This window comes from Moschus berezovskii, chromosome 6 (assembly GCF_049115385.1).
Source record: "Moschus berezovskii isolate FMDL1 chromosome 6, NW_MosBer_1.0, whole genome shotgun sequence".
Taxonomy (NCBI): Eukaryota; Metazoa; Chordata; class Mammalia; order Artiodactyla; family Moschidae; genus Moschus; species Moschus berezovskii.
The window spans coordinates 96,332,837-96,345,387 of NC_142465.1; the positions used below are offsets into that span (position 1 = coordinate 96,332,837).

The window sequence follows — 12,551 nt, forward strand, 5'->3', positions numbered from 1 at the left end:
TCTTTGCATCAGGTGGCCAAAGTATTGGAACTTCAGCTTCAGCATCAGTCTTCCAATGAATATTCAGGGTTGATTCCTTTAGGACTGACTGGTTTGATCTCCTTGCTGTCCAAGAGACTCTCAAGAGTCTTATCCAACACCACAGTTCAAAAGCATTAGTTCTTTGGTGCTCAGCCTTCTTTATAGTCTAACTCTCACATCCATACATGACTACTGGAAAAACCATAGCTTTGACTAGATAGACTTTTGTTGGCAAAATAATGTCTTTGCTTTTTAATGCACTGTCTAGGTTTTTCATCGGAGAAGGCAATGGCAAGCCACTCCAGTACTGTTGCCTAGAAAATCCCATGGATGGAGGAGCCTGGTAGGCTGCAGTCCGTGGGGTCGCTAAGGGTCAGACACGACTTCACTTTCACACATTGGAGAAGGAAATGGCAACCCACTCCAGTGTTCTTGCCTGGAGAATCCCAGGGACAGGGGAGCCTGGTGGGCTTCCGTCTATGGGGTCACAAAGAGTCGGACACGACTGAAGTGACTTAGCAGCAGCAGCAGCAGCAGGTTTTTCATAGCTTTTCTTCCAAGGAGCCAACGTCTTTTAATTTCATGGTTGCAGTCACTGTCCACAGTGTTTTTGGAGCCCAAGAAAACAAATTCTTTCACTGTTTTCATTGTTTCTCCATCTATATGCCATGAAGTGATGGGATGAGATGCCATGATTTTTTATTTTTGAATGTTGAGTTTTAGGCCAGCTTTTTCACTCTCCTCTTCCACCTTTGTCAGGAGGCTTTTTGGTTCCTCTTCACTTTCTGCCATTAAGATGGTGTCATCTGCACATCTGAGGTTATTGATATTTCTCCCTGCAGTCTTGATTCCAGCTTGTGATTCATCCAGCCCAGCATTTTACATGATGTACTCTGCATATAAGTTAAATAAGCAGGGTGACAGTATACAGCCTTGACCTATTCCTCCCCAATTTGGAACCAATGTGTTATTCCAGGTTTGGTCCTAACTGTTGCTTCTTGACCTGCATACAGGTATCTCAGGAGGCAGATAAGGTAGTCTGGTATTCCCATCTCTTTAAGACTTTTCTACATTTTGTTGTGATCCACACAGTCAAGGGCTTTATCACAGTCAATTAAAGAGAAGTAGATGTTTTTCTGGAATTCTCTTGCTTTTTCTATGATCCAAGAGCTTCCCAGGTGGCACAGTTGGTAAAGAACCACTTGCCAATGCATGAGCTAAGAGGGCCTGGAGTCAAATGTACAAGCTGAGAGATTGGTTTTGGGTAGCAGCTGGGGTGGTGTTTCTATGATAATAAGTAGAAAGGTGGAATGTAGACTGTGCTGAGTGGGTAGATGTGCTGGTGGACTGATTCCAATTTCTAAGTGAAGTAAGAAACACAGTCATCAACTGGGCATGAGGATTATGGTAGAGCGTTCTGGGGTTTCATCAGAGAGAAGGATAAATCACTCTATTGGAAAAGGAGAGGGAATGGACCTGAAACACACGGTCACTGCCCAGAGCATTATGGCTGACTTGACTCACATGATCGTGTGTTCAGAGCAAGACCATATCAGCCCACACTGGGCACATATTTTCAATGAATAAATGTACAGTCTTTTACATGTTTACGCTGATGACTGTATAATAAGAGCTTAAATTGCTTTTTTAATACATTCACAAGAGAGTGCTGAGTAAAACAAGGGTTTTAATAATTTAATTGGCAGGAATTTTTTAAAAACAATTTAATTCTCTTAAAAAATATGATAAAGTGCCTTGCTTTGTACCTACTTTGCAGGTGGAAATCTGCAGGATTTTGAAAAAATTAATTTATGGCTGCACTGGCTCTTTGTTGCTGTGTAAAGGCTTTCTCTATTTGCAGTAAGCGGGAGCTACTTTCTGGTGGTGGTGCATGGGCTTCTTATTGCGATGGCTTCTCTTGTTGTGGAGCACAGCTCTAGGGCTCCCAGGCTCCATAGTAAGGCATTAAGGTTTAGTTGCCCTGTGGCATGTGGGATATTGGTTCCCTGACCAGGGATTGAACCTGTGTCCCCTGCACTGCAAGGTAGATTCTTAACCACTGAATCACCAAGGAAGTGCCTCCATGATTGTTTACTCAGGTCATGATGGGTATGAAAGTAGGTTCAGAAGTAAGAAAACTTTTTGTTGTACAGAGAAGAGGTTTTGATCAGAGGGGAGAGTTTCAGAGTTTGAGATCTTTGAATTAAGTTATAACAAAGTTTAAAATGTGATAATGCCTCTGACTGGGTGATATCCAGTGATGATGAGTATTTAAGAGGGTGAAAAACTACAAAAATTCTTCCAAAAATTGGATTTAAGAATTTTAGGCATTTATGCTTGGTTTTTCTGTTAGAAAATAGCTATAGTATTCTGCCAGAGCTTACTAATGCCTTTAATAAATATAAGATTATAAGTGGATGTATAGGTATATATACTTAATTCAAAATTTAAAACCTTGTTTCAGATATACTTAGGTCTTGAAGTGATGAGATTTAGTTGCTTGTCTTTTTTGAAAACTACATTAAAAGTATTGCTTTTAATTATAGGCACCAATACAGTATACTAACGCATATATATGGAATTTAGAAAGATGGTAATGATAACCCTGTATACAAGACAGCAAAAGAGACACAGGTGTATAGAACTCTTTTGGACTCTGTGGGAGAGGACGAGGGTGGGATGATTTGGGAGAATGGCATTGAAACATGTATATTATCATATGTGAAACGAATCACCAGTCCAGGTTCGACGCATGATACAGGATGCTCGGGGCTGGTGCACGGGGATGACCAGGGAGGATATGGGGAGGAGGGAGGTGGGAGGGGGGTTCAGGAAGGGGAACTCATGTACACCCGGGGCAGATTCATGTAACTGTATGGCAAAACCAACCAATATAATAAAAAATAAATAAATAAATAATAAAAATTGGAAAAAAATAATAGGCACATAATTATAAAGTGAACGTATGTTTGATTTAAAAGATACACTAAAATGTCCTTTTATTATTTTACATATTGAATTTACACAATCAATTGGAGAAATGGTTCTAAGAAAACAGTGAAATACACAGAGAATAAATAACTAAAAACATTGATTCTGATTTTTTTTTCTCTGTGTCCTTAATATACCACACTACCTTTGATTAAGAAAATGTCCTGATCTTGTGATAGAGAGGACCCAAAGTGAAAAAAATATGAGTAGTTAATGAATCTGTATGTTCAAAGCAATGCTCAAATTATACTGTTACCTAGTGGATACCATTTTTCTTCATTGAGCGTGACACTGCAGAGTTGGATGTTAATTGCTCCTACAAACGTGGTTTTGCTCTTTACAATAAGCATTAAGACATGTCCTTGGAGCTCTGTGACTTCATCATATACTACCTGAAAAGGGGTAGAAGTTTGAAAATATAAATCAGATATGCTTAAATGCATCTTTTAAAAATATTGCTTTCAACAAAATAATTGCATATCATATTTTGTACCTTGGAATGGACAGGTTAATGTTGTTATAATCTTTCATTTCTAACTCTTAATTCTGAAGAGCTAAAGGTTCTGCTAACATGAAGGAGTTTAATGACAAAGTCTTAAGAAGCTTAAAATTTACTCTGATTCCATTAATAATTGTCTATCCCAAATTTAATAAGACTGCAAATCATTCTCTAGGAAGAAATTTAAATACCACCTTTTAACTGTCCTTGAATTTATGTGCAGCATGGAGCCTTGAACACTGTTTTTCTTTGTTGGAAGCTAATGAGGAAATCAGACCAATCTCCATGATTTCCTTGTGTTAATTTAATGTAGTCTAACAATATTTCCTTCTCCATGTGAAGCAGTCATACTATCGTTACTTTAATTTATTTAAAATTGTTTAATTTTTAGTTATGAAAATATATGCTCATTAAGTAAAGTATGGGGATGAAACAGAAATGAATATAAAAGAAAAGATATTTTTATATTTCTACCATTAGGAGATAATTATAGTTAACATTTTGATGTGCTTTTTGTTTTCTATATATAATCACTTTTTAGACTCTGAGCTATAATTTTGCTGTGTGTACAGTTTTGTGTCTTCTTTTCATTTACTAGTCATGTAACTATTTTTAAGGAGAGAGAGCTATTCAACTGCAATTTATAATATCCAAGAAGTAAGTCACAGGCATTATCACTGGGTTCCTGCAGTGGTAAAGAAACTTTAAAAAGTGCAGGATCAAGAAGTTAGTTATACATCATAAAAGGAGGAGATTGCCGTGTATAAACCCAATGTGGTTGCCAAGGAAACTCCTTATAACACATTTAGAGGAGTTTCATATGATGCTACAAATGTGCTTGTTTTTTATAGTGAAGCTACAAGATAAAAAGAAGTGCTTTATATGTAAAGAAGAAGCAGAGGAAACAAATTGAGAGGAAAGCGTTGAATCTTCTAGGAAACCTGCTTAGTGTGTATGGATGTGATTTCTGGCCATCTTAAGTTATCAATGAAATTCCATTAAAGATGAATCTGCTAGCTGCTCTGAACAGTGATTTACTTATCAAAAAAATAATTCAATTAAGGGACATGAGATAACAATGCAGGATGTTGACGCAGTCTATAGTATTTCTTGTGGCAGCTCCTGGCTACCTACTCTTCTAGTATCTTGCTCCCATTCCAGGCAGGAGATTACCTTTTAAATTCTTGTGTGTGCGTACTAAGTCACTTCAGCTGTATCCGACTCTTTGCGACCCCATGGACTGGAGCCTGCCAGACTCCTCTGTCCATGGGATTCTCAGGGAAGAACTGCTTATTCAAGTTATTCCACTTAATTTCTTGAGTTCCCCTGGCTAGTAAAGGATTTTAAGGGATGCCTTAAAAATTTCAAAGTCTTACCAATGTAATTCATCTTTAATGGCAAAGAGAAGTCTAACATGGACTCTGAATCACTCTTGTCTCCTGAACACCTATCTTTCCAGGACTCCAGAGTAAGTTCCTTTTTCTTTTCTCTATGGCGGTTATTTTGAACTGTCTAAGTTATCCTCCATTTTCCTCCCCACAACACATTTGGCCGATACACTCAATTCATATTTTACAGAGGAAATAGACAAAGGGGCCCTCAAAGTGTATAAAGAAAAATGGAATAGCTCTGACCATTAGGCCTTTGGAAAATCTGGTTTCAGAACACTGGGAATCTTATAAATTAGTGCTAAAGATGTAACTTCTAAGAAACATATCAATGATACATATTTATTTAAATCTGTTGTCAACTATAGTTCTTCTTCCATTTACAATGGGGTTATAGCCTGTTGGGCTTATAAACCCGTGGTAAACTGAACAGGTGGCACTAGTGGTAGAACCTGCCTGCCCATGCAGGAGACGTAAGAGACCCGGGTTCAATCCCTGGGTTGGGAAGATCCTCTGGAGGAGGGCATGGCAACCCACCCCAGTATTCTTGCCTGGGGAAATTCCATGGACAGAGGAGCCTAGCGGGCTACTGTCCATGAGGTTGCAGAGTCGGACACAACTGAGCACACACACACGAACATCATAGCTTAGCCTCATCTACCTTAAATGCATTCAGGACACTTACATCAGCCTACGGTTAGGCAAAATCATCTAACACAAAGCCTCTTCTATAACACAGTGTGTATGTCTCATGTAATTTATTGAGTATAGCACTGAAAGTGAAAAGCATAATGGCTGGCTGGGTACAAAATGGTTGTGAGGGTATTGGTTGTTTACTCTCATGACTGTGTGACTGACAGAGCTGCGGCTCACTGCCACTGCCCAGCCTCAGGAGAGAATATTCTACCGTGTACTGGTAGCCTGGAAGAAGATCAGAATTTGAAGAACAGGTTCTACTGAATGCATACCGCTTTTGCACTACTATAAGTTCAAAGAGTTCAGGTTTTACCATCCCAAGTTAGGGGCCATCTGAATGCACTTTCTTATTTGAAAATGGTGATAATATTTACCTTTTAGTATTGTGAGGAAGAATTAAATGAGATAATGAGTATAATAAGCCTTGGTGCAAAACCTGATACATAGTAAACACTAGTGAATTATAACCAAAAAAGGTCCATCAAATACACAAAAAAAGAACAGTCATTTCTTGGTATTTTTGCCTTGAAAAGTGAAATTGTTAGTTGCTCAGTCATGGTCGACTCTTTGTGACCCCACGGACTGTAGCCCACCAGGCTCCTCTGTCCATGGAATTCTCCAGAATACTGGAGTGGGGGCCATTCCCTTCTCCAGGGGATCTTCCCAACCAGGGATCAAATGGGTCTCCCTCATTGCAGGCAGATTATGTAACAGCTGAGCCACCAGGGAAGCCCATTTTTACCTTAGCTGACAGGAAATAACAGTGGTAGACAAAGTTGAGTCTCTAGCTATTTAGCAAGCTGAATTTCTCTAATACACGATGCTAGGAATTAATTGCCTTCCTGGTTAAAATAAAAACATTTGAACTCCAAAGTTTATATTACTATGGATTTTTTTCCCTATGCTTCATTATGTAAAAGCTATTTTTCTTGAAAGTGACTGTTTTATAACATGTAATCATTGCACATCATAGATGATATATACATATATTCTAATTGCTTTACTTCATCCGTAACGTTATTTAAAAAATAAGCACTTTTTTCTTCAATGCCATGAATAGTGTGTAATGCTAGAGATGTACACAGATGACTATATTCTTTGAGACTTTTCACCAAATGATTTAATATGTATTCTGCCTTAATATAACAGAACCAAAAATGCACAGCTCTTTTAATTTCACTTTGTAATACTTTTCACCCATAGGCATATGTCAAGTCTTCACTGCCTTCTGACAAACACTGAATGTGGAATTTGAAACTGTTACATCAAGTATAAGAACACTGTTTAGGGTAATTTAATATCTATTGACTTATATGCAAGCATTCACTCTGTCATTTGACACCAAGTTCTAGTAAATAATTCTAAAGAGTATTTGAATGATTGCAAGGGGAGGAAAATAGTATGGAAACTGAATTGTGCTTAGGGCTGGTGAGAGAAGGAGTGAAGAGGCCGGACTGTGAAAGAGAGAGTTGAGTAATACTCCATTGTGTACATGTACCACAGCTTTCTTATCCATTCGTCTGCAGATGGACATCTAGGTTGCTTCCATGTCCTGGCTATTATAAACAGTGCAGCGATGAACATTGGAGTACATGTGTCTCTTTCAATTCTGGTTTCCTTGGTGTGTATGCTCAGGAGTGCGATTGCTGGATCATGGAGTATTACTCAGCCATTAAAAAGAATGCATTTGACTCAGTTCTAATGAGGTGGATGAAACTGGAACCTATTATACAGAGTGAAGTAAGCCAGAAAGAAAAACACCAATACAGTATCAGTTCAGTTCAGTTCAGTCACTTAGTCGTGTCCGACTCTTTGCAACCCCATGAACCACAGCACGCCAGGCCTCCCTGTCCATCACCAACTCCTGGAGTTCACCCAAACTCATGTCCATTGAGTCGGTGATGCCATCCAGCCATCTTATTCTCTGTCGTCCCTGTCTCCTTCCACCCCCAATCCCTCCCAGCATCAGACTCTTTCCCAGTGAGTCAACTCGTCGCATGAGGTGGCCAAAGTATTGGAGTTTCAGCTTTAGCGTAACTCCTTCCAATGAACACCCAGGACTGATCTCCTTTAGAATGGACTGGTTGGATTTCCTTGCAGTCCAAGGGACTCTCAAGAGTCTTCTCCAGCACCACAGTTCAAAAGCAATATACTAACGCATATATATGGAATTTAGAAAGATGGAAATGATAACCCTGTATACGAGACAGCAGAAGAGACACAGGTGTATAGAACAGTCTTTGGGACTCTATGGGAGAGGGGGAGGGTGGGATGATTTGGGAGAATGGCATTGAAACATGTATATTGTCATATGTGAAACGAATCACCAGTCCAGGTTCGACGCATGATACAGGATGCTTGGGGCTGGTGCACGGGGATGACCCAGAGGGAGGATAAGGGGAGGAGGGAGGTGGGAGGGGGGTTCAGGAAGGGGAACTCATGTACACCCGGGGTGGATTCATGTCAATGTATGGCAAAACCAATCAATATAATATTGTAAAATAATTAGCCTCCAATAAAAAAAAAAGGGAGAGTTGAAAGCTAGAGCTCTGTGGGTAGAACGAGGGAGGGACAGCACGAAAGTTTAATGGGCTCAGTCAGAGCTTTGGAATCAGGCACTTCTGGACTTGAAATTTAGTTAGCTAATCCAACCAGTCTATTCTAAAGGAGATCAATTCTGGGTGTTCATTGGAAGGACTGATGCTATAGCTGAAACTCCAATACTTTGGCCACCTCATGCGAAGAGTTGACTCACTGGAAAAGACTCTGATGCTGGGAGGGATTGGGGGCGGGAGGAGAAGGGGACGACAGAGAGTGAGATGGCTGGATGGCATCACCGACTCGATGGACATGAGTTTGGGTGAACTCTGGGAGTTGGTGATGGACAGGGAGGCCTGGTGTGCTGTGATTCATGGGGTCGCAAAGAGTCAGACACGACTAAGTGACTGAAGTGAACTGAACTGAACCCTGATCAAAATATCTACCTCAGGGCCTCAGGGTCTTCCTCTGCAAACAGAATTATCATTACTTTATGAGTATGGCATGAAAGGATGTTACAGACAGCAATAACCATTGCTTACTGAGTGTATCATACACCTCGTTCTAAGCTAGATATTCATGCACATGCTGACTATTTTAAGGCACGTAAACTACATAAAACATTCTTATTCTGTCCTTTCTAACATCTCCTCTATACTTTATAGTAGGATAATGTCTAAGAAAGGAATATAATGTCAGTTACTATATACAGGAGGGATAAACCACAAGGCCTTACTGTATAGCATAGAGAACTATATTCAATATCCTGTCATAACCAGAATGGGGAAAGAATATAAAAAATAGTGTCTCTATTTGTATAAATGAGTCACTTCAGAGACTGGCACAACACTATAAATCAATTATACTTCAATTAAAAAAAAGGAATACAATGTGCAAAATACATGGACTATAACAATATAATTCAATTTAAAAATGGAATCAAAATGTGGAACACATGTACACCTGGGGCAGATTCATGTCAATGTATGGCAAAGCCAATACAATAATGTAAAGTAATTAGCCTCCAATTAAAATAAATTAATTAAAAAAATAAATAAAATGGAATCTGTATTTCAAGGAAAGATATAAGCATCTGAATGCAGAGTTCCAAAGAATAGCAAGGAGAGATAAGAAAGCCTTCCTCAGTGATCAATGCAAAGAAATAGAGGAAAACAACAGAATAGGAAAAACAAGAGATCTCTTCAAGAAAATTAGAGATTCCAAGGGAACATTTCATGCAAAGATGGGCTCGATAAAGGACAGAAATGGTATGGACCTAACGGAAGCAGAAGATATTAAGAAGAGGTGGCAGGAATACACAGAAGAACTGTACAAAAAAGATCTTCACGACCAAGATAGTCACGATAACGTGATCACTGACCTAGAGCCAGACATCTTGGAATGTGAAGTCAAGTGGGCCTTAGAAAGCATCACTACGAACAAAGCTAGTGGTGGTGATGGAATTCCAGTTGAGCTATTTCAAGTCTTGAAAGATGATGCTGTGAAAGTGCTGCACTCAATATGCCAGCAGATTTGGAAAACTCAGCAGTGGCCACAGGACTGGAAGAGGTCAGTCTTCATTCCAATCCCAAAGAAAGGCAATGCCAAAGAATGCTCAAACTACCGCACAATTGCACTCATCTCACACGCTAGTAAAGTCATGCTCAAAATTCTCCAAGCCAGGCTTCAGCAGTATGTAAACCGTGAACTCCCAGATGTTCAAGCAGGTTTTAGAAAAGGCAGAGGCACCAGAGATCAAATTGCCAACATCCGCTGGATCATGGAGAAAGCAAGAGAGTTCCAGAAAAACATCTATTTCTGCTTCATTGATTATGCCAAAGCCTTTGACTGTGTGGATCACAATAAACTGTGGAACATTCTGAAAGAGATGGGAATCCCAGACCACCTGACCTGCCTCTTGAGAAACCTGTATGCAGGTCAGGAAGCAACAGTTAGAACTGGACATGGAACAACAGACTGGTTCCAAATAGGAAAAGGTGTACGTCAAGGTTGTATATTGTCACCTTGCTTATTTAACTTCTATGCAGAGTACATCATGAGGAACGCTGGGCTGGAAGAAGCACAAGCTGGAATCAAGATTGCTGGGAGAAATATCAATAACCTCAGATATGCAGATGACACCACCCTTATGGCAGAAAGTGAAGAGGAACTCAAAAGCCTCTTGATGAAAGTGAAAGAGGAGAGTGAAAAGGTTGGCTTGAAGCTCAACATTCAGAAAACAAAGATCATGGCATCTGGTCCCATCACTTCATGGGAAATAGATGGGGAAACAATGGAAGCAGTGTCAAACTTTATTTTTTTGGGCTCCAAAATCACTGCAGATGCTGATTGCAGCCATGAAATTAAAAGACGCTTGCTCCTTGGAAGGAAAGTTATGACCAACCTTGATAGTATATTAAAAAGCAGAGACATTACTTTGCCAACCAAGGTCCGTCTAGTCAAGGCAATGGTTTTTCCCGTGGTCATGTATGGATGTGAGAGTTGGACTGTGAAGAAGACTGATCGCCGAAGAATCGATGCTTTTGAACTGTGGTGTTGGAGAAGACTCTTGAGAGCCTTTTATACTGCAAGGAGATCCAACCAGTCCATTCTAAAGGAGATCAATCCTGGATGTTCATTGGAGGGACTGATGCTAAAGCTGAAACTGCAATACTTTGGCCACCTCATGCGACGAGTTGACTCACTGGAAAAGACTCTGATGCTGGGAAAGGTTGCGGGCGGGAGGAGAAGGGGAAGACCGAGAATGAGATGGCTGGATGGCATCACCGACTCTGTGGACATGAGTTTGAGTGAACTCCGGGAGTTGGTGATGGACAGGGAGGCCTGGCATGCTGTGATTCATGGGGTCGCGGAGAGTCGGACATGACTGAGCGACTGAACTGAACTGAACTGAACTGAATGAGTCACTAAAAAAATGATGGTTCTTAACCAGATAACAAAGATAGTAGAATAGAAAGATCAGTGGCAGCGGAGTTAGCAGCCCACTCTGCTGCTTTCTTGAAGGGCAGTTCTGGGGGCACTCCAGCCATCAGCCCCACCCCGTCCTGAGCCCAGTCATGTCCACCACAGGGCTCTGTGTGTGAGAAGGGTTTTCAGGAAGGCTGCAGGCAGTCCTGTTGGGAACCACTCTGGAGAGCATCATGGTGACAAACTTGGCCTTGTATCAGAGCTTTAGTATCTGAAGGGTGGATGCTGAAGGGCAGTGGTCCTGACCCAGCCTCTCTCAGGTCTGACTATTAGGGAGAAAGAGGCTTGTGAATAACACCTGAAAGAACTATTTTCCTGAAAAGCTTTGTGAAGTGATGCAATATGATATTCCCTTTGAATTTCTCTAAGAGATTTATGTAAGAAGGGGAGTGAAGTCCTTCTCTCCCACTCCCCAGACCTCTGCCTGGCTTTGGCAGTTTGAGAAATCCCAAAGTCCCTGATGTAGCAGCCCTCAGGAAGCAAACGGGAGAAGTTAAATACAAGGTAGATGCCATGTGATAATTACCAGGATCCTCAGAAAACACATACGGTTGGCCTTCTGTAGCCATGGGCTCTGCAGCCATTGACTCAATCAACCACATATCAAAAAGTATTCAGCAGAAAAATTTCCTGAAGTTCTAGAAAGCAAATCTGAATTGGTTGCCTACCAGCCACTATTTACACAGCATATACATTGTATCAACTGTTATGAGTCACCTAGAGACAATTTAATGTACATGGGAGTATGTGTATAGGTTATATGCAAATATGCCATTTGAAAATGGTGAGTATATTTTATAAATTTATAAAACCAGTGCCCTTTTTGGGGGGTATTTCTTAGAAATATTCTTGTATTGATACAGACAGCATAATGGAAGAAAAAATAGTGTAGTCATACATGCTTACTGAATAAAGCAGGTAACAAATTAATAGGTACAATATGATCCCATTTTTGTTAGAGAATGTGTCCGTTGAGAGAAAGAGACATAATTCAGAAGGAATACTTGTTAAAATATTAACAAAGGCTCCTAAAAAAGATAGCGTAGTCTTTTTCTTCTCATGGCTTTCTAAATTCAACCACTTCCCTGCCCAATTTGTTTATATGATGCTCATTACTATTAAAGCAGTCACTTAACCATACATGAATTCATCTTCCTGCTCATTTGAATTATGTATGAATTGGAGTTTGCTATGCATAGACTTATGGGTCTCCCAGGTGGTGCTAGTGGTAAAGAATCCACCTGCCAATGCAGGAGACTTACGAGATGTGGGTTCCATTCCTGGGTCAGGAAGGTGCCCTGGAGTAGGGCATGACAACCCACTCCAGTATCCTTGCCTGGAGAATCCCATGGACAGAGGAGCCTGGCAGGCTATGGCCCATAGGGTTGCAAACAGCTGGACGCAACTGAGCATGTACATATATCTCTAGT

General features: G+C 40.4%; 1 protein-coding gene across 3 annotated transcripts in view; it reads right to left on the minus strand.

Moving 5' to 3' along the window:
- Positions 1–3,020: 3,020 nt before the first annotated feature.
- The window catches only part of PIK3C2G (phosphatidylinositol-4-phosphate 3-kinase catalytic subunit type 2 gamma), a 464,511-nt gene continuing 454,980 nt past the window's right edge, over positions 3,021–12,551 (minus strand). For all 3 annotated transcript variants that reach the window (XM_055394272.2, XM_055394271.2, XM_055394273.2), the window contains one exon: positions 3,021–3,404. In XM_055394272.2, the coding sequence (XP_055250247.2) occupies positions 3,252–3,404 (153 nt within the window). In that variant the 3' untranslated portion in view covers positions 3,021–3,251. The remainder of the gene's footprint in view (positions 3,405–12,551) is intronic.